General features: G+C 35.1%; 3 protein-coding genes across 3 annotated transcripts in view; 2 read left to right on the top strand and 1 right to left on the bottom strand.

The window, feature by feature from the left end:
* The window catches only part of LOC126971665 (uncharacterized), a 277,893-nt gene that overhangs the window by 98,596 nt on the left and 157,142 nt on the right, over nucleotides 1-22,155 (top strand). The gene's annotated exons all lie outside the window — the stretch shown is intronic.
* LOC126971660 (uncharacterized) lies at nucleotides 18,872-21,295 on the top strand. Its single transcript, XM_050818042.1, has 2 exons — nucleotides 18,872-19,488; nucleotides 20,569-21,295. The coding sequence occupies exons 1-2, from the start codon at nucleotides 19,162-19,164 to the stop codon at nucleotides 21,175-21,177; spliced, it is 936 nt and encodes a 311-aa protein (XP_050673999.1). The 5' UTR covers nucleotides 18,872-19,161; the 3' UTR covers nucleotides 21,178-21,295.
* On the bottom strand, nucleotides 19,281-21,946 carry LOC126971625 (putative nuclease HARBI1). Its single transcript, XM_050817985.1, has 2 exons — nucleotides 21,311-21,946; nucleotides 19,281-20,320 (listed from the first exon to the last, which is right to left on the bottom strand). The coding sequence occupies exons 1-2, from the start codon at nucleotides 21,716-21,718 to the stop codon at nucleotides 19,511-19,513; spliced, it is 1,218 nt and encodes a 405-aa protein (XP_050673942.1). The 5' UTR covers nucleotides 21,719-21,946; the 3' UTR covers nucleotides 19,281-19,510.

Genomic DNA, 22,155 nt, shown 5'->3' on the forward strand with positions numbered 1-22,155 from the left:
TAACATAGATAATATACTAAAAGCTAAGTAAACAATTATCGGGTTTTTCTTACCAATGTCGAAGACAAGGTTTGTTTTTTAATTTGTAGCTTGTCTTAAGATATAATTATATTATCATATAGTCCCGAATAGCAGAATAATATAAAAACATTGAAAATTTCATGAAAAATTAAAATACCCTCTTTCATCTTAAATCAGTATCACAATTCAGTAAAACAACTAATCTTTTTTTATGGAAAAGGAGGACAAACGAGCCTACCGTTTTAAGTGATCACCGCCGCCCACATGTTCTAAAAACACAAGATGTCTCACAGGAGCATTGCCGGCATTTATCTCTGGATGTACTGAAACGATTTTGAAAATTCCAGTTACCAACAGAAAGCCACATTTGTAGTGACATATATATATGCTATATCTTAACCCGAAAAATTAAAAGACTTTTTCGTGGTAGTTGGATTGGTACGCTACGTGGGGGAAAAAACAGCCGAACACTGAAAATAAATTTTATATGGCAAAACAACGTTTGCTGGGTCAGCTAGTAATGCATAAATCTAGGATAATAATTAGGTTTAGCGGATAACAACACAGCTTACAGTGGAATCAGCGGTGCTAATATCAAAGTCTATGACATTAGCACCGCTGATTATGCTATGTCAAAGGCTATTCTGATATGGAACGGGACCAACCGAAATCATTCCAGGGCGTTTGTATAAAATAGGGATTACGGATAACATCAAGGCTACGCATTATGCCATCTACTGGCATGGCCCTTATGTTAATGTTACGAAGTAGTTTCACTCGTTGATTTGGCTGTAGTCTATGGTTAAATTGTAATAATATAGAATTGTGGGCACACAAATAGACATGGGTAAGTAGTGTGTAAAATCATCGTGAGTTTAACAAGCAAATAAATATTGTATTCGTGTAAAATAAACCAGTTGGCAATTGACTCTCGTGGTTTAACTACAAATACCCCCCCAACAGAACAAATGAGTACAACTTCTTGGTTTTTTAACCGACTTCAAAAAATGAGGAGGTTCTCAATTCGTCGGTATGGTTTTTTTTATGTTTGTTACCTCTGAACTTTCAACTGAGTGAACCGATTTTGATAATTCTTTTTTTATTTGAATGCTGGTGGTTCCCGTGTAGTCTAGATCTGACAATGGAATCTATGAGAAAACCATAAGTCTTAAATTTGCTAGAGTTATATGCGCGACCTGTTTGTGTCTCTATGGTCTCGCTTTTTCGTTTTATCGAGTTTCAAAGCACAGCGATTCAAAGGAAGTTTCACTTCAATAAAGGTTAACTATCTTTACCTGGATATTGTATTGTTGAAATATTCTTGTCGTAGAAAACTTCTGGTGAAAATTTGTTGTCAACTTCATTTTCAACTGGTTTTTTGATACTAAGTGGACATTCTTGAAGTATAATTTTATTATTTGCTTGACGGCAATCTTCATCATATTTATTTGTTTTTGTACTAACGATTAAATAAATTGTCAGTATAAAAACTTGTTCAGCAGCTGTATAATTGATACAAATAAAATTAAAGCTTTAAAAATGGGCTGGCCTACAACGTGAAAACTGTTCTCTTTTTTTATATTATTTCCTCTTTCCAACTCCATTTCGGATTCCCGGTGTGAAATCCATTAAACGAGAAGAAAGCCCTATGTTATTCCCCTAATCGTGCTGCGGACATGTTATCCAGGACTGCCGTCAATACATACACATATTAAGTGTGGGAGTGAGAAGTAAAGAAGCGTAGCATATACAATAACTAGCGGAACCGATAGACGTTGTCCTGTACACACGTCTTAAATTTGAAAAATCGGTCCAGCCGTTAGGAGCAGGAGAATTATATTATATGGATGGAATTGAGAATCTAAACCAATCTCAAATTCACTGGAACACACAAAAAATCATCAAATTCGGTCCAGCTGTTTAGGAGTTCTTCAATTGTTGGTGTTTTATCAGTTGTTTAACAGCAAGAGATTTAATCTATTATTATTAAATTATCTAAGGTAAAACAAATATAATATATGTTCATAACATCGATATTGTAAGCCACTTAATACACTTCTAATACCAGAAGGAGGCTCTTTTGCTCAAGATGCCGGCTAGATTTTGGGTACCACAACGTCGCCTATTTCCTCCGTGAAGCAATAATGTGTAAGCATTACTGTGTTTCGGCCCGAAGGGTGCCGTAGCTAGTGTAATTACTGGGCAAATGAGACTCCTGAGCGGCACTGCATTGTCATGGGCAGGTCGTATCAATCACCATGTGCTGAACGTCCTGCTCGTCTCGTCCCTTATTGTCATAAAAAAAATACCTATAACATTCACAAAACTAAAAAATCAGTCAAAGCGAGGTGTGCAGTCGTAGTGTACGCAATGTTCATTGATTATATAATGATTTAAATTACATTTTTCTAATGTGGTATCTAAAAAAGTTTACCCTTTATTTGGCGTCTATGGTAGATGACTCATATTAATAGAAGTAGTATGTGATTTTAAGTAATGCGCTACATATTTTAAAATAGTACTTTTTAAAGAAATATTTATCTTACCACGATGCAATAATTCTGCAAATACTTACTGTAAATACTATTTGACTGAAAACAGAAGCAAAGGACTTCATGTATTTTCTGTGTCACTTTTTCCGAACATAATATGTTATTATGGTTGATTGAACATTCAGTTAAATTGATGAGGCCGTAAATTCTACATCACTTAAGATTTATGGCCTATTTGAATCAAGATAATATGAGTTTGAATGTATTTTGGTGACTTGGATATTTTTTTAGTACAGATAATAATTGGTTTTTCGGTATAAATATTAGATATTTCGGTTAATTTCGGTTATACAACTCGGAAATGCTTACAGTATTCTTGGTACGCCTCACCGTAATGATAGTTTTTAGAAATTTAATGTAATCTTAGTGTTGTAAATTTAATTAGACGATTTGTTATGTTCGATTAAAATATAAGTTTAGAAAAAAAATATGGTTTAGATTGAGATGATAGGATGATAAGCCTACCGCCAAGTGAATATAACACTGCACTGCTTAGTTACAAAAAAACAAAAATTCTATTTAAAAAATCTATATTTTCCATGCTAAGACTATTGCTAACAAATATGGGATGCATAAAATTTCGTACCTAAATTTAAAAACCTATATTTTAAAGACTTACTACATGTGTCATTCTATAATTTCGTTCAACAGTCCCAGGTTGGGAATAACCTAGTCGTGCAAGTTAATGGCTCGTAAAGCGGTCTCGATTTAAACTGTCCTATATGAGTGTCTATCTCAAGTGAGTTCAACTTACTTTTAATGGGTTTACGAGCGCTCGTGATACTCCGTTCTTGGTTCTATCTAATAAATTCCCTTGTGCCTGTTAAGATGGTACTTGTTAATTCATATGCAACCACTTGTCATAGATATTTATTCATGCAAGAGGGGGCAAATGGGCAAGAGACTTATGTGATCGGAAGTAGTGAGGAAACTGACCATGGACATCTGCTATACCAGGGGTTAACAGATGCCTTTAAGGTAAATATAAGTTAAGTATGCTCTTTGCTTCGGTTCGGGAAAACTGAAGCTGGTCATTGATTGCACAAAGTGGCTGTGCTAGGAATAAAGTTCCTTTCAAAATGTGTGGTTATGGACTAGCAGACGTCAACATGGTGCGGGATTAAGAGATATGTGTGGTCCTTTTTTTACCTTAAATTTTAGGTAAACTGGTAAATTGATCTTGGGTAAACTGAATATTTTTTTTCTAATCTGGCTTTATTTTAAAATTATATTTTGTTTGTTCTCCTTGTTGGTGTGTACTTTTATATTGGTATATTTTTCTTTCTTTATAAGTTGTATTTTCTATGTATAAGTTATATGGGTAGGTTTACAGTCTTAAGTATGTAACTAAAAATATTCAAATGTTTCTAATCCACTGCGCGAGTTGTCTCGTAATGGGCTACGCTGACAACCAGCGGTGTAGCATTTGCTACATCATTGTCGTAGCGATGTCCATTTTCACATCATTCTTGATTGTACCCATTATATATTTTCATAAATACTTCTTTACTTTAAGCGATACTGCTGTTTTGATTTTAGGTGTTGATGAAACTTTGTAAATTTATACGATTAAATCCTTTGTTTAACTTTATTTTGATATAATATCTATTTATGTGATTGTGTCTTTGTTATAATATTATATGCCAGGCTATTGAAATACTTATTATATTTCAAAACCAAGGTGAGTGCCACATACACATAGACAATGTTGTAAATTCATATCAAACATACATCGCAGCAGTTTCTATGAATAGGTCTGTCGGGTTCCAAGTTGCAATCGTGTGTGACATTCGATTACTCTTACTAGAGAAAAGTATGTTGGAACTGTGAGAGCAATTTACATTTTGAACTTTTGTAAACGGATGTGAAACTGTTATAGAGAAAATATAAATATAACGCGCTTATAGAGAGTTTTTCAATGGAATATAAATATACTTTTTTACATACTGGGTAAAAAGTTCAAAGCATTCTTGCTTTAACTCGTGTTGTTAAAATTTCTCTCCTTCCCACAAGCACACAGCCGGTCCGAGGTTCGAGTCTCCTTAGGAGACGCCCCGCGACTGTTGTTGCGTAGTCTTTGCGGCCTCCACAGCCCATGTCCTATGTCGCTGTAAAAGCATGGCTAACAGCATTGAGGAGGTTTTAGTCGGTATGGGGTGTCCGCTTACGCGGACACTCGAGTCCGACATATTATGCCCCGTTCCGGGGCGTAAATACATAACTGTATTTCCTCCTCTCCAAAAAAAAAAACAAACTCGTGTTGATAAAATTACGGACAATATTTAATTATTATAAAGATTGTTATGTTCTACTCATCGTATCTATAAGATGAAGTATTTATCTTGCTCATTAAATTGAAATCATTATGCACGAAGTTTGATTTGATCCTTTGTAAAGGAATTTTACATCTGTTGTAAGTAAGAAGTTTTTCCTAATGTAATCTAAAAATCCTGTTAACCGAAATTAGTTCAAAAAATTAAAACAAAAAATAATTTATAACTGGAACTAGAATAATTCCTTTCCGGCGTAGTTTACACTGCCTCACTTTTGAGCGCGTTGACGGTTTCTGGTCTGTTCTGTATTGTATGTATCACATCATTTATTTAAAATATAAAGGATTTTGAATATTGATATGGTCACTATATGGTGTTACTGGGTTAGCTAATTTTGTAATAACTTACGACTGAAGGGCACCTGAGAAAGCTTATGATCGCTCAGAGGGCTTTGCTCGGAGTTTCCTTGCATAGCCCAAATGATTGCGAAACTTTAGTCGCAGTGGGCAGGGCACATAGTTCGATGGGCAGATAGCCGTTGGGGCAGTAAAGTCCTCGAATGGCGATCACGTAGCGCAAGACACAGTGTTGGTAGGACAAGATGGACCAACGATCTGGTGAAGATCGCCGGAATACGTTGGTTGAGGGCAGCGCAGTACCGATCGTAGTGGATATCTTTGGAGGAGGCCTTTGTAAGGACGTCCTCCGGCTGATGGTGATGGTGATGTTGAAGGTTTAAGTAGAGACTGAAAATACTGACTGACTTACATGTAATATTTGATAATTGTTGTTTTTTAACATGTTATATTTTTGATGGCAATTTACTTTTCACAAAACTGTTATTAGTTTCAGAATCGTTGATAAATCTACTCATCGCTGCAGACTAAATAACGCCAATTACTATCGTCAATCCTTTCATTTGGTTTTGCGAGACGATGCTCCAGATTGTCAGACCAAACGACAAAGCTCCGAGCTAATTGCGATCGATACTTATTTCCATCGATTCAATTAACATAGCTGGGATTAGATTTATTCTCTTGACAGAATTTTATTTGATGTTCAAAGAGAATTTTATGTACTTATGCCACAGTTTATCCTTAGAATTGGAAATTTTATAATGCTTTGATATATTTTAAATTTCAATTTTATTTGGTTATTTGTTAATTCTTTGTTATGACCTGATTCTATTGATTATTTGAGAATTACGAAACAAAGCTTCGGAAATAAAGACACTCTGAGAGTGGAACGGGGGCAATATACGTAAAAAATAATTGATAAAGACTTTCATAACCAGTCTAAAGCTGTCTCTTCGTTAAGATAATATTATATATTACAATGGCTGGGTCTTTATTATAAGGGAGAATAACATTTTCCCTAAAAAACAGTCTTCTCCTTAGTGAAAGATCATTCTAGCTGTTCTAAAGAAGTTTTGTACAGCAACAGCTTAACTTGACTAAGATGTCAAGTCTCATTTGCCCAGTAATTTCACTAGCTACGACGCCCTTCGGACCGAAACACATTAATGCTTAAACATTACTGCTTCACGGTATAAATAGGCGCCGTTGTGGTACCCACAATCTAACCAGCATTCTGTGCAAAAGCGCCTCCCACTGATATAATAATCAACTAATGATTTTAATGTTATAGATAATCTAAGTAACCACGAGACACATACGTCACTAAGTTTAAAAAAAAAATAACAAAAACCACATCGTTAAATGAATAAAACTAACTCTTAATGATTTTCCCTTTCATGTACAAGACACATTCAGTTTGTAGAATTCGTCTCACGTCTAAATCTAATTAGAGTTAGAATCAATCTTGTTACACGGTTCACGTTGATCTAATCTTAACTAATTATATTCAAGGCAATTATTACAGAAAATCGGTTGAGTCGTAGAGCTTACCAAACACAGAAAACCTTCAAATATCAACACTATTTTCTTTATTTTTTTTTAACATTTGTGGTATTTGAGATAGTAATATAATAATATATATATTTACTTGTTATGTTATGATGAGATGGTTTAGACATGTCGAGAGAATGAATGAAGAACGATTGACGAAGAAAGTGTATAAGGCCAGTGTGAATGAAAGTATTGGAAGGGGTAGAGCTAGGCGGACGTTTCAAGATCAAATCAGGGACGTCTTGAAAAAAGGCCAGGTCAAGAGTACCCTAAACCGGAGACCATGTATGAAAGGAATAATGAAAGTGGACGAAGCGAAACAAGTATGTAAGGATCGTAGCAAGTGGATAGAACTGGTCTCTGCCTACCCCTACGGGAAAGAGGCGTGATTTTTTGTATGTATGTATGTATATTTACTTGTAAAGCAGTTACGTTATACGAGAGTTACAGTGGTAATCATCTCGTGTATCTCTTTAACCTTGTAATGGACTTTGGCTTGTTGAGATACTACCAACAAGTATTACCTATAGTTGGCAGGGAGATACTAATGAGCAGTGAAGGGTGGTGAACATAGGCTGACCTGCTGACGTTGCTGATATACATTTTAGGGGATCAAAAAAAATTTTAACAAAAAAACAACCGACTTCAAAAACACTATTTCAAAACAATAGATATAATATGTACTAAAAAGCATAAAAATATTTGCGTATTTTTGTACAATCTAATTAATCTAATTTTAGTTACGATTATTATCATTTTTGGAATCGGTGTCCTTCCGCCGCGACTCGCTCTCACCTCTTGCCTACTCACAACTCAAGCAAATCTCACCTATAACTATGTATGTGGTTAGTTTTTTTTAATTTTATGCATTTTAGTGAATTTGAAGAACACTAACTAACAATTCAATCATGGATTCCGTAATCAGAACCAAACCAAACACTCACCAAACTATCTTTGAAGTATATCCTTTCCAATAAAAAAAGAATCACCGAAATCGGTTGGCGCGATATTGAGTTATTCGTAAATTTATCATCCACTGTGCTATACGTATAAATAGCAAACTTAAGAATTTTATGGTTTTCTCATGGATGCCATAGTCAGATCTTGACCAAATTACAATGGGACCACACGGGAAGCACCAGCTTTCAAATAATAAAAGAATTATCAAATTCGGTTCACCCAGTCGAAAGTTTTGAGGTAACAAACATAAAAAAACATACCGACGAATTGAGAATTCCTTTTTTGAAGTAGGTTAAAAATCTAAACTCGGGTCACAAGTCTCAGTATACACAAAAGAGTAATGTGAAAAGATCAAATGCTGAGATATTCTCACGGAACTCGATGTCTTCTGTAAATATATTACTTAAACGCCCTGGATTGAAGCTTTTTTTTAGTCCAGTGTGAGTTTTTTAACTTCGCACATAATCTTAGACTGTCTTCATAGGTTCAACGTACATATGAATTCAGCAAATCTAAAACACATCGGTGCCGCCGGGGATTGAACCGTATTACAGGCAACTGTTATATCTTTAGCATCACGGACGCTCTGACTAAATAATATTATGTGATAAATTCCTTTGGGATTCTTATTGATGTCACTTTTCACACAACCACCACAAACAAATGGCGCTCTGAGAGAGAAGATGTGGCGCAAGAAACTCTCCCAGCACTCTTATTGCTATCAAATACCAAGCTGTCCCATAACTTAGAAATTCATCTGTGGAGTAGTAGGATTTACGACAAAGCCATTTTTTTTATAAAACATTTAAATTTATTTATAGATAATGCTTGAACAGTGACTGGGACTTTATTCTAAAGGTGTTTTAACTGTTAAAGCTATTATGTATCTTATAAATACTTCAGTGAATTAACTAAATAATGTCTGATGACGACGAAGTAAATTGTTACGTGCAATGCATTAACGTGAAGCTTAACTTAGTTAAGTACAGCAATTAATGTACACTTGCGACATCGGAAATTGCTCGATTCATAGTTACACATGTAAAATTTAGTATGATCCAAATTCCACATTCATAATAATACAACCTCGATTTAAAAACTAAAAAATGTTACATTTGACACAAGAAACTCAGCAATTTTCATAATCTATGCTTTAAAACGATATCAAATTTATTAATTGTTAACCATAACATTAAACATTTTTGCTCTTGATAGGGTTTTTGTGTTTTAATTATATATATAGTGGTAATTAAATATATATATCTTATTATATATATAAATTACGTGACACATTGTTTGTCCGCGATGGACTCCTAAACTAATGAACGGATTTAAATGTGGATTACTTCATGGAGTGCAGTTTAGTCCAACTTGAGAAATAGAGTGCTTTTTTTTCGATTAGGCACCCATAATTATTTTTATTTCCAATATTTGTTTTGACGTATGGACGTATTTTCTGTGAGAGAATTTATTGACGCACGGTTTGATAGTTCTGCTGTGAAACAATTTCCTTATAACAACAGGGAGTATATTTACGAAGTAATTCTTGATGTTATGAAGAATTATCGACAAATTCATAAAAAACAGTGTTTTATTTATTATGTACAGAACAACGTCTGTCGGGTCAGCTAGTATATATAATTATGTAAAATGTATGAAGGAGCACTGTTCGTTTAAATATAATGTAACGTTGTAAAATTGTTATATGTTTCAATATATAATTCGACCTAATCGAACCCATTACTAACGAGCATACCGTACATTATACTTCATCGACCGCGGGTCGTAACCGGTTCGTTTCACAATACAGACGCTTCAGGTTGCAGGACACACGTGTATAAGCTGCCACGCGGAAAACGGCGTCGTGACACGACTTGAGATACAATAGAACACCCGTCGTTGATCCCTTATTTAATTTTCTTTTTTTTTTATGGAATAGGAGGACAAACGAGCGTACGGTTCACCTGCTGTTAAGTGATCACCGCCGCCCAAAATCTCTTGCAACACCAGAGAAATCACAGAAGCGTTGCCAGCCTTTAAGGAAGGTGTACGTGGTTTTTTTGAAGGTACCCATGTCGTATCGTCCCGGAAACACCGCACAAGGAAGTTCATTCCACAGCTTTGTAGTACGTGGAAGAAAGCTCCTTGTAAACCGCACTGTGGAGGACCGCCACACATCCAGATGGTGAGGATGATATCCTAACTTGTGGCGTGTCGTGCGAAGGTTTAAAATTTAAGTTCCTGATCCCAGTCGACGGAGTTAAATTATTATAAAAGTGTAAGCTGGAAATCCCGTGAAATCTGGTTCTTAGTCTAGGCTAACACATACACGTGGCACCCTCATCTGGCGTCACGGATCTCACCACGCTCGGCCGGCGTCCAGAGAACAGATCACCTTCGGCACCGTCAACCAACGCTTACACCACCAGCCCTGTGGACCTTGTCGCCACTACCCATGCCACTTGTGACGTCACCGCACGGTGCAGCAGGAAAGTACTACAACGACCCTACCTTTTTTATGTTAATAAGGGACGAGACGAGCAGGACGTGCAGTTGATAGTAACTGATACGCCCTATCCATTACAATGAAGTGCCGTTAATTAATTTATTACAATTCAGGAAGTCAAAAATTCTGAGCAGGACTACAACTGCGCTCGTCACCTTGAGACTTAAGATGTCTCATTTGCCCAGTAATTTCACTAGCTACGTCGCCCTTCAGACCGAAACACATTAATGCATAGACATAACAACATTACATATTTAACAACCTGTATAGCCGAGCGGTTAGTGATCCTACCTACTAAGCTAGAGGTCCCGGGTTCGAATCCCGGTAGGTGCAAGCATTTATATGATGAATATAGATGTTTGTTTCCGACTCATGGATGTTTAAATGTATTTATGTATGTTTATATGAATATATGTATGTTTAAGTAAGTATATTGTATTAAATATATCATTATCTTGTAACCCATAACACAGGCTATAATTAAATATATGCTTAACTTGGGGCAAGATAATTTGTGTAAAAAGTGTGTCAATATTATTATTATTATTATTACTGCAGAAATAGGCGCCGTTGTGGTACCCATTATATAGCCAGCATCCTGTGCAAAGGAGCCTCCCACTAGTAAAATATTACGACCTAATACATCTACCGCTGGAAGAATTAACCCACTACGACACATAGATTCATTGCAATAAATATAATTCCTCGTCTCATATAATGTTAAAATATTATAAAAACTTATTTTAACATTTTACTGTTGTACTTTAGTGATGAAGGTCTTAATCTTTTACTTAAATCAGCTGTAATTTTGATTTTCTAGATTTCAAATGATGAAGGGTAGCAGTAGGCTGTCCTCCCATCTGTCTGCTATCTCATATAACAAAAAAGTATTTAGATAGGAAAAGTTCAACATAGAAAGTATATTTTATTAATTACTCCTGGTGCTACAAATTATGGTGTGTGCTTCAGAGCAGACAACAGAAGTGGTAGCTTTGTTAAGGCGAGGTTGTAAGGAAGAATAGAAAATACAACTATTTACGTTCTATTTTCACAAACTCATAACATTTACAATATGTGTAAAGTTTCTTCTCCTTCGCACCATTTGTTTCCGTGATATTAGTGTTTCAATTAACATGAAAAATAATTCTAATGGAATGGATTTTGACATAATTAATTCCTTTAATACTTATTTCAAAACTATTCTTTCACAAAAATTAACATTTGTGACATTGACCTGACCACGTTGAACATTACCGACCACCTTTGGAGTTATAATAATAACACTAATTACAGTTTGATATAATCTTGCCTCAAACTAGGCATAGCCTGTTGTACTGTGGGTGCAAGACAACGATATAAATAATTCGATATACATACAAAAATACATATGGACGATAAACACCAAGCTTCAGGACTATGTTGCTGATACGAGAAATAGTCTACTATTTTAAAAAGATATAAAATTATTTAAATATCTACTACTTTTTATTGTTGACTTTTTTTTTTGCAATGGAAATAAGGGAAGAGACGAGCAGGATGTTCAGCTGATGTTAATCAATAAGCCTTGCCCCATTACAATGCAGTGCCGCTCAGGATTCCTGAAAAACTCAAAAATTCTGAGCAGGAATACAATTACGCTCGTCACCTTGAGACATAAGATATTAAGTCTCATTTGTCTAAGTCTCCCAGTAATTTCACTAGCTACGACGCCCTTTAGACCGAAGCACAGTAATGCTTCACGGCAGAAATAGGCACCGTTGCGGTACCCATAATCTAGCCGCCATCCTGTGCAAAGGAGCCTCTCACTGGTACATGATGACTAATTCAATTAGATAAATAATTAAACTGTATCGGGATAAAATTGAAAGTATATAGAAAACTAACACTACGCACAGTACCACAATAATGATGATTCAGTCAAATATATCAAAATGAATACCAGGGGTTAAGAGATGCCTTTAAGGAGGGAGTATGCTCTTTGCTTCGGTTCGGGAAAACTGAAGCTGGTCATTGATTGCACAAAGTGGCTGTGCTAGGAATAAAGTTCCTTTCAAAATGTGTGGTTATGGACTAGCAGACGTCAACATGGTGCGGGATTAAGAGATATGTGTGGTCCTTTTTTAACCATTTATTTTAGGTAAACTGGTAAATTGATCTTGGGTAAACTGATTTTTTTTTTTCTAATCTGGCTTTATTTTAAAATTATATTTTGTTTGTTCTCCTTGTTGGTGTGTACTTTTATATTGGTATATTTTTCTTTCTTTATAAGTTGTATTTTCTATGTATAGGTTATTTGGGAAGGTTTACAGTCTTAAATATGTATCTAAAAATATTCAAATGTTTCTAATCCACTGCGCGAGTTGTCGCGTAATGGGCTACGCTGACAACCAGCAGTGTAGCATTTGCTACATAATTGTCGTAGCGATGTCCATTTTCACATCAATCTTGTTTGTACCTATTATATATTTTCATAAATACTTCTTTACTTTAAGCGATATTGCTGATTTGATTTTAGGTGTTGATGAAACTTTGTAAATTTATACGATTAAATCCGTTGTTTAACTTTATTTTGATATAATATCTATTTATGTGATTGTGTCTTTGTTATAATATTATATGCCAGGCTATTGAAATACTTATTATATTTCAAAACCAAGGTGAGTGCTACATACACATAGACAATGTTGTAAATTTATATCAAACATACATCGCAGCAGTTTCTATGAATAGGTCTGTCGGGTTCCAAGTTGCAATCGTGTGTGACATTCGATTACTCTTACTAGAGAAAAGTATGTTGGAACTGTGAGAGCAATTTACATTTTGAACTTTTGTAACCGAATGTGAAACTGTTATAGAGAAAATATAAATATAACGCGCTTATAGAGTGTTTTTCAATGGAATATAAATATACTTTTTCACATACTGGGTAAGAAGTTCAAAGCATTCTTGTTTGATTTTGTGTTGATACAATTACGGACAATATTAAATTATTATAAAGATTGTTATGTTCTACTCGTCGTATCTATAAGATGAAGTATTTATCTTGCTCATTAAATTGAAATCATATATGCACGAAGTTTAATTTGATCCTTTTTAAAGAAATTTTAGATCTGTTGTAAGTAAGAAGTTTTTCCTAAATTAATTTAAAAATCTTGGTAACCGAAATTAGTTCAAAAAATTAAAATAAAAACGAATTCATAACTGGAACTAGAATAATTCCTTTCTGGCGTAGTTAACACTGCCTCACTTTTGAGCGCGTTGATGGTTTCTGGTCTGTTCTGTATTGTTAGCATCACATCATATTTTATTTAAAATATAAAGGATTTTGAAAATTTATATGGTCACTCTTAGGTGTTACTGGGTTAGCTAATTATGTAATAACTTACGACTGGAGGACCCTTGAGAAAGCTTATGATCGCTCAGAGGGCAATGGAGAGGGCTATGCTCGAAGTTTCCCTGCATTGCCCAAATGATTGCGAAACTTAAGTCGCAGTGGGCAGGGCACATAGTTCGATGGACAGATAGCCATTGGGGCAGTAAAGTCCTCGAATGGCGACCACGTAGCGCAAGACACAGTGTTGGTAGGACAAGATGGACCAACGATCTGGTCAAGATCGCCGGAATACGTTGGTTGAGGGCAGCGCATTACCGATCGCAGTAGATATCTTTGGAGGAGGCCTTTGTGAGGACGTCCTCCGGCTGATGGTGATGGTGATGTTGAAGGTTTAAGTAGAGACTGAAGATACTGACTGACTTACATGTAATATTTGATAATTTTTGTTATTTAACATATTATATTTTTGATGGCATTATACTAATCATAAAACTGTCATAAGTTTCAGAATCGTTGATAAATCTACTCATCGCTGCAGACCAAATAACTCCAATTATTATCGTCAATCCTTTCATTTGGTTTTGCGAGACGATGCTCCAGATTGTCAGACCAAACGACAAAGCTCCGAGCTAATTGCGATCGATAGATATTTCCATCGATTCAATTAACATAGCTGGGATTAGATTTATTCTCTTGACAGATTTTTATTTGATGTTCAAAGAGAATTTTATGTACTTATGCCACAGTTTATCCTTAGAATTGGAAATTTTATAAAGCTTTGATATATTTTAATTTTCAATTTTATATGGTTATTTGTTAATTCTTTGTTATGACCTGATTCTATTGATTATTTGAGAATTACGAAACAAATTCGGAAATAAAGACACTCTGAGAGAGGAACGGGGGCAATATACGTAAAAAATAATTGATAAAGATATTCATAATCCAGTCGTAAGCTGTCTCTTCATTAAGATAATATTAACAGCAGAACCATTCTAATAAAAGTTTGAAAATTTAGTTTGAGATAACATCTAAACAATGTATGGATCTTTATTATAAGCGAGGATAACATTTCCCCTAAAAAAACAGTCAAACGTGTTTCTCCTCAGTGAAAGATTATTCTAGCTGTTCTAAAGAAGTTTTGTATAGCAACAACTTAACTTCACTAAAGCGTATTTAAGGAAGATAATATTATTCAATGGTATTTTTTTATGAAAATAAGTTTGGTTATTCATACGCCCTGCCCATTACAATGCAGTGCCACTCAGGGTTTTTGAAATAACCAAAAATTCTGAGCGACACTACAACTGCGCTCGTCACCTTGATACATAAGATGTCAAGTCTCATTTGCCCAGTAATTTGACTAGGTACGGCGCCCTTCGGACCGAAACACAGTAATGCTTAAACATTACTGCTTCACGGTATAAATAGGCGCCGTTGTGGTACCCACAATCTAGCCGGCATTCTGTGCAAAGAAGTTTCCCACTGATATAATAATCAACTAATGATTTTAATGTTAGAGATAATCTAAGTAACCACGAGACACATACGTCACTTAGTTTTAAAAAAAATCAAAAACCACATCGTAAAATGAATAAAACTAACTCTTAATGATTTTCCCTTTCATGTACAAGCCATATTCAGTTTGTAGAATTCGTCTCACGTCTAAATCTAATTAGAGTTAGAATCAATCTTGTTACACAGTTCACGTTGATCTAATCTTAACTAATTATACTCAAGGCAATTATTACAGAAAATCGGTTGAGTCGTAGAGCTTACCAATCACAGAAAACCTTCAAATATCAACACTATTTTCTTTATTTTTTTTAACATTTGTGGTATTTGAGATAGTAATATAATAATATATATATTTACTTGTTATATTATGCTGAGATGGTTTGGACATGTCGAGAGAATGAATGAAGAACGATTGACGAAGAAAGTGTATAAGGCCAGTGTGAATGAAAGTGTTGGAAGGGGTAGACCTAGGCGGACGTTTCAAAATCAAATCAGGGACGTCTTGAAAAAAGGCCAGGTCAAGAGTGTGCCTAGTCGTGCCGTATAACGTGCACATCACTCTCAACATTTTTAATTCGATTTAAGTGGCTAGAGTCAAAGATTTTGCTTGAATTGTGTCTAAAGTGAAGCCTTAATAGTAACAATGGTGCGTTATAATTAGTTCAATGCAAAAATCGTGGATTAATCTCAGTTGTAAAGTAATTAATGTTCGCAAGTGAGTAAATAATAGCGAGGGTACTTCTAAATTGTACGTTTCGTTATTGATACTAAAGACTATTGTGTACAATACTTTCTGACAATAATTTGTCATAAGCCACTTGCAACTGAATTTTTCATTCCGACATCCAAGTCACGGTTAGCTCAATCGTTTAGTTGTAACACTTTGACACCCGGAGTACGGCAATCGAGCCACCGGAATCTTGAATTTTTTTTTTTGTTTTTTATTCTATTTTCTTTTTCATTTCATTTATTTGAGCAACTTTACTAGCAGCATGGATAGCTCAAATATAACTATTCGAAAAAACAACCCCGTCGGAAATGATTCCCAAGGCACGGATGACACCTACTTCGAAACTGATGATACGAATCAACTTTCTCGCGAAGTTTATCTTTTAAGGCAAGAAGTCACTGAGTTAAAGGATCGTCTTGACAAGTTTGTGTCTGTATTAGCAACTCTTGGAAACAAGCTTGATGTGTACACCTCGCGAATAATAGACAATAGTATCGCAAACATAAATTTTGCATGACAGAATTTTGTCAGTGTTATTGAGCAGCCACAATGTGAGCCTAGCGCTGCCACGGTTGTTCACTCTGCAAATCTTAAAAAGAACAGGAAACGTCGCGAATCTTATCATGGTAAAGCTTGCAGCAAAGTTCAGCATCTGCCACCAAAACCTTCTCATTGTCCATCAAAATTCAAATTCAAATTTAAAAAATTCAAATTCAAATTCAAAAACACTTTATTCATGTAGGTCACAAAAATGACACTTATGAATGTCAAAAAAAATATATAAATATTGTTTCTTATTGAATTTACCGCTACTTCGTAAAGGGTTGAGCTAATGAGAAGAAGTAGCAAGAAACTCATTGCCACTCTTTTAAGTCAAAATTTACATTTTAGTTGCTTTACAAATCATTTCAATTACAATATATGCAAAGTGACGCAACAAAAATACTCAAAAGTCAAAAACTGAAAGGCTTACATGAGTAAGTCAAAAAAAGAAAAAAAAAGTAAATTAATACTTATAAACACAAGAGTTATTGAGTATAGTAGATGCATCAATCCACACATACCGTAAATAAATAGAGGCATTATGTGAGCATTTCATAAAATAAAATATATAACTTTAACTTTAAAGGAAATAATAATAATAAAAAACACATCAAGCAGATCTCCCGGTAACAAGATCATCCAGCCCCCACGAGTAGCACCCGTTCACGAGCATGACGCATGGACCAGTCACCGCCTCCCTCGACCATATTTTAGGGAAGGGAACGACCCGCCCCACGTAGCCGCCACAAGCAGAGGCATTTAAGCGAGCATGACAATACCTGCCACGAGAAATCTACCGAATAACAAAACAATTCAAGTTCATCTACATATTATGCAATATTTACTAAATGCCTCTACTTACAATTTTGTTTCAAAATACGTAACTCATGATAATGATTATTAAAATTGATTAAACAACAGAAACAATATTAATATTTAAATTATATAACTATAATGACATTTATCTGAGACAGACATGTAAAAGCCCAGCAGCTCAGTCCCAAGGGTTCTTTAGATCCAGATATTCAGATATTTTATAGTACCCTTTTGTATACAACTTTTTCTTTAGCACTGATTTATATTCATTTAAAGGTAAGTTCTGAATGTCAATAGCGACCTTATTATAAAAACGTATACACAGACCTCTGAATGAAGTTGTGACTTTTTGGAGTCGACTTACATGAACAGCAAGCCTATCCCTATTTCTAGTATTGACATTATGAGTGTCACTATTTTTTTTAAACGAATTTATATTTTTTTTACATAAACAAGGTTTTCATATATGTATTGCGATGTCAAAGTCAAAACTTTTATTTCCTTAAATTTTTCCCTTAGTGACACTCTTGGTCCTAATTTATATATGGCACGAATAGCTCGCTTCTGCAGTGTGAAAATGGTGTTAACATCGGCAGCATGTTGCCAAAGTAAAATACCGTATGTCATCAGACTATGAAAATAGCTGAAGTAGACCAACCTCGCGGTATTTTCATCCGTAAGTTGCCGAACTTTTTTAACTGCGTATGCTCCAGAACTAAGCTTTTTCGCCAAATTCATAATATGAGGACCCCACTGAAGTTTGGTATCTAAGGTAATCCTTAAAAATACGGTTGTATCTACAGGTTTCAACTCATCGTCTTTTACTACAATATTTGTATCAACCTGTCTAACATTAGGCAGGGAAAATTTAATACATTTGGTTTTTTTTTTCATTAAGAAGGAGATTATTCGTAGTGAACCATTCCACTACTTTGGAGATAGCATTGTTCACGTCATCAAAAGCAGTATGCTGTCTATGTAGTTTAAAAAGTAAAGAAGTATCATCTGCAAACAATACTATCTCATGTTTATTTTGTACAAAGTATGGTAAATCATTTATATATACAAGGAATAGGAATGGCCCAAGAATCGTACCCTGTGGAACGCCCATGGTAATGGGAGATCCAGCTGACCTCTCACTATTCACTTCAACCATCTGGAACCTGTTGCCCAAATAAGACTTCAGAAGGCCAAGTGCTTCTCCCTTGATACCATAATGATGTAGTTTCCTGATTAAGATTTCATGATGAACACAGTCAAATGCCTTGGATAAATCACAGAAAATGCCAACGGCATCCTGACAATTATCCCAGGCTTCAAAAATTTGCTGAATAAGCTCAACATCAGCATCTGTTGTTGAGCGACCCCTTGAAAAACCAAATTGTTTAGTGCTCATTAAATTGTTACCATAAAAATGATTAAGCAATTGTTGTAAAATAAGCTTTTGCTTAGCGTCGGTAGAATAGATATTGGTCTAAAATTTGTGGGGTCAGAAGAACTACCGGCTTTGAATAATGGAATGACTTTACTCTGTTTCATCAAATCAGGAAACACACCATTGTCAACACATAAGTTAAATATGACAACCAAGTATGGAGCAATACAATCAGCTATGGAGTGAATTATTTTAACGGATAAGCCATCAAGATCAGCAACCTTTTTCAATTCTACTGATTTAAAGGCTTTCATTACAACATTGTAAGTAATGGTGCTCCCACATTGCCGTTAGAAAATGTTTAATAACGTTAGTAAACATTTGTTAGCAAACATTTAATCACAAATAAATTTTCATGTTAGAAAATGTTTAGTAATGTTAGTAAAATGTGTTATCTTTTGTTTGTAAACATTTTATAAGGGTGATGGCGGGATAGGCGGTGCGGTGCGGTGGGGGTTAGAGTACGCAGGTCGCTGCGCGTGGTGTCTCGCTTGTCAGTTCCTTTGTGTCAGCGTGCATCGCTGTGCGTGTGTATTAGTGGTTGCGCGTGCGCCAAGCAATAAAATATGTCCGGTAATTGGAATAACGATGATGTTTACAAACTGATTGAAATGTTTCAAGCAAGAGAAGTACTATGGAACACGATGTCAGAGAGCTACAAAGACCGAAATAAAAAACACGATGCTTGGATGGAAATTGCCAGTGAATTTAATATGGATAAAAAAGTAATTGAAAAAAAGATTCGATCACTCGTAGGTCAATTTAACCGAGAATGTAAATCTAATAAATCTGGTGCAGGAGCTAATGAGTCAAGTAAATGGTTTGCATTTAAAAAACTCATGTTCCTTAAAGGCAAAAATATTCCAAGTTTAACTGTCGATGGAGGGTTGCAGGTGAGTTTTATTTTAACGTCTTTTAATAATATTTAGATGCCCAGTCCAAAAACCCTTCATTTGAAAAATATTCTGCGAATTCTTTTCTTATTTCTTTCCCATCATCTGTCAGGGATTCACATGCTTCAAGTGGTGTTAATTGCTGCTGTTCTAATCTCCATTGTCCATCGATACGTGTACCAGTTACTATGTCATCTCCATCATAGTATTGAGATGGAGCGTAAATCATGCTCGATTCAGTTTTTCTTATAAAATTATGCAGTAGCACGCATGTCATAATTAAAGTAGTAGTTTTTTCTGGATCTAATAATATTGTAGTTCGTAAAACTCTAAATCTGGCTGACAAAATCCCAAATGCGTTCTCTACTGTTCTCCTCGCACGACTCAGTCTATAACTGAAGATTCTTTCCTTAGAATTGCTATCCTGTGGTCCTGGAAAAGGTTTTAATAAGTGTTTTTGTAAAGGGAACGCATCATCTGTTACGAACACATAAGGAAGAGGTTTGTTTCTGCCTGGTAGTGAGCTGTCACTGGGTATTTTTAAACTATTGTCGTTAATTTTATTTCGAAATTTTGTGTTTGCGAAAACTCCGCCATCACTTATGCGTCCTTGGCAGCCAATATTCACGTACAGAAAGTTGTATTCTGCGTCCACTATCGCTAAAAGTACAACGCTGTAAAATCCTTTATAGTTGTAATATTCACTGCCGCTATCAATTGGCTTTTGTATGGCTACGTGCTTTCCATCGATACTTCCTAAGCAATTTGGGAAATTCCATTTTTCTTCAAATGAATTTGCCACGTGTAGCCACTCTTGAGGTGTTGTTGGTATCTGGAACAAAAATAGAAGATTAAGAAATAGGCGCGAAAAATAAATTTATAACTCGTTATTCTAACAAATTTTATTGGATATTTTTATTAAGTATGAAATATTAATAGAATACACTATAAAAAAATATGATTTCAGTTAAGGGTTGTTAAGTAATAGAAAAAGAAAATCGCGGTTATAGATTTTTTTACAATTTTAGCTAATTTGACGCGCCTATAACTTGAAATTATCGTTTAGTTCTATTCTTTCAGGGTAACGAAGAAAACAGAATTGCTTCAGAAAACACTCTCAGTTTGAACGAAACAGGAAATACTGTCACTGATGAAACTACGGGCACGCCTTTCGCCACCCCAAAACCATTTCGGAAAAGAAGACGGCCTGAAGTAGAACAAGATCCAACACAACAAGAAGCTGTAAATATTTTACAAAGAATGTACGAATCTAGAAAAAGCAGGGATGAAAATGACGCATTTGGAGAGTATGTCTCGATGAAACTGAAACAAATAAAAAACAGTCATGCTAAGAATACTGCTCAACATCACATTAACAATATTTTGTACAATGCGACAATGGGACAATATGATTTTCCAACAACCTTTACAGACCCAACCGCTAGTAGTTCCTGGGGATACAACTCTGAACCAAATCTATCCACTTTTTCGGAAAATAATGCTGACTGTAGCTCGAGAGGATACTACACCGCACCGAGTCCCTCGGCTTCATTTGAAACCAGTTCTTCGGATAACTCCAGGACACATACTCGTACCAGCGCAAGAACACAGAGTCCGTCTAATTTATCGGAATCAAGCCAAGATTCGACCCAATCATTAAACGATTTGTTGGAATCAATCAAAAATTAAAAAATACATGTTTGGTTTGTTAAGTATTAAAAAAATTATTAGTAAGGTAAGATAGGTACCTACCTAAAGTATGATTAGATTAGATCATATTAAAAGTAAATAAAAAAATAATTAAAAATGTTGTTTGACTTACCTGTATGTATTCCTTTAAAACCTCATTGAGAGCCTCGCACACTTCTGGTACGATAATAGATATCACTTGGTCTGACAACTTGAACACATTTCCAAGACTTTTATAACTGCTACCAGTTGCCAAAAATCTTAACGTTACCGCAAGTCTTTCCGTCACACTTACAGATTTTCTAAATGTAGTGTCTCGTTTGCCTATTTTTGCCCCAATTAAATTTTGTAGATATTCAAATTCGGAACTGTTCATTCTTATAAAATCTTTTAAGCAACCATCAATACCTAAATCCTTGAGATAGTCTGTGGCACTATATTTTCCTCTAGCTTTTAGCGTTTGGCGCATCCAATAAGAGCGCTTTTTCTTCTTTTTTAAACAAAAAATAAAAGCTATTCCAATGAGCAAATCTTCTTCCATTTTCGTGTAGACGTCCTCAGCCCTCAGAAGGCGAAACCAAACTGCGAGCCAATACTAGATGTTATAAAATGTTTAAACATTTTCCATCAATGTAGGAGCACTTATAACATGTAACAGTTTCTAACAAAGTGCAACAATTGTTAACATTTGTTAGTAAATGTTTTGGTGTTATAAAATGTTTACAAACATTTTATAACGGCAATGTGGGAGCACCATAACATGAGTGAATTTGAACTCTATTTTACATTCATTTACATTAGACATAATTATAGATTCAGCAAGAGTGGCAGATGACTTTAGGGCCTTGGTGGTGGAAACTGGAATATCAGCAAAAAATCTTTCAAAAGCATCCGCAACATCTTGGTCTGTATCCAAGATTTTATCATTTATTTTTAAACTAAAATTTAAGTTGCGAGGTTTGTTTCTTCCAGTCTCAC

Source organism: Leptidea sinapis, chromosome 24, assembly GCF_905404315.1.
Source record: "Leptidea sinapis chromosome 24, ilLepSina1.1, whole genome shotgun sequence".
Taxonomy (NCBI): domain Eukaryota; kingdom Metazoa; phylum Arthropoda; class Insecta; order Lepidoptera; family Pieridae; genus Leptidea; species Leptidea sinapis.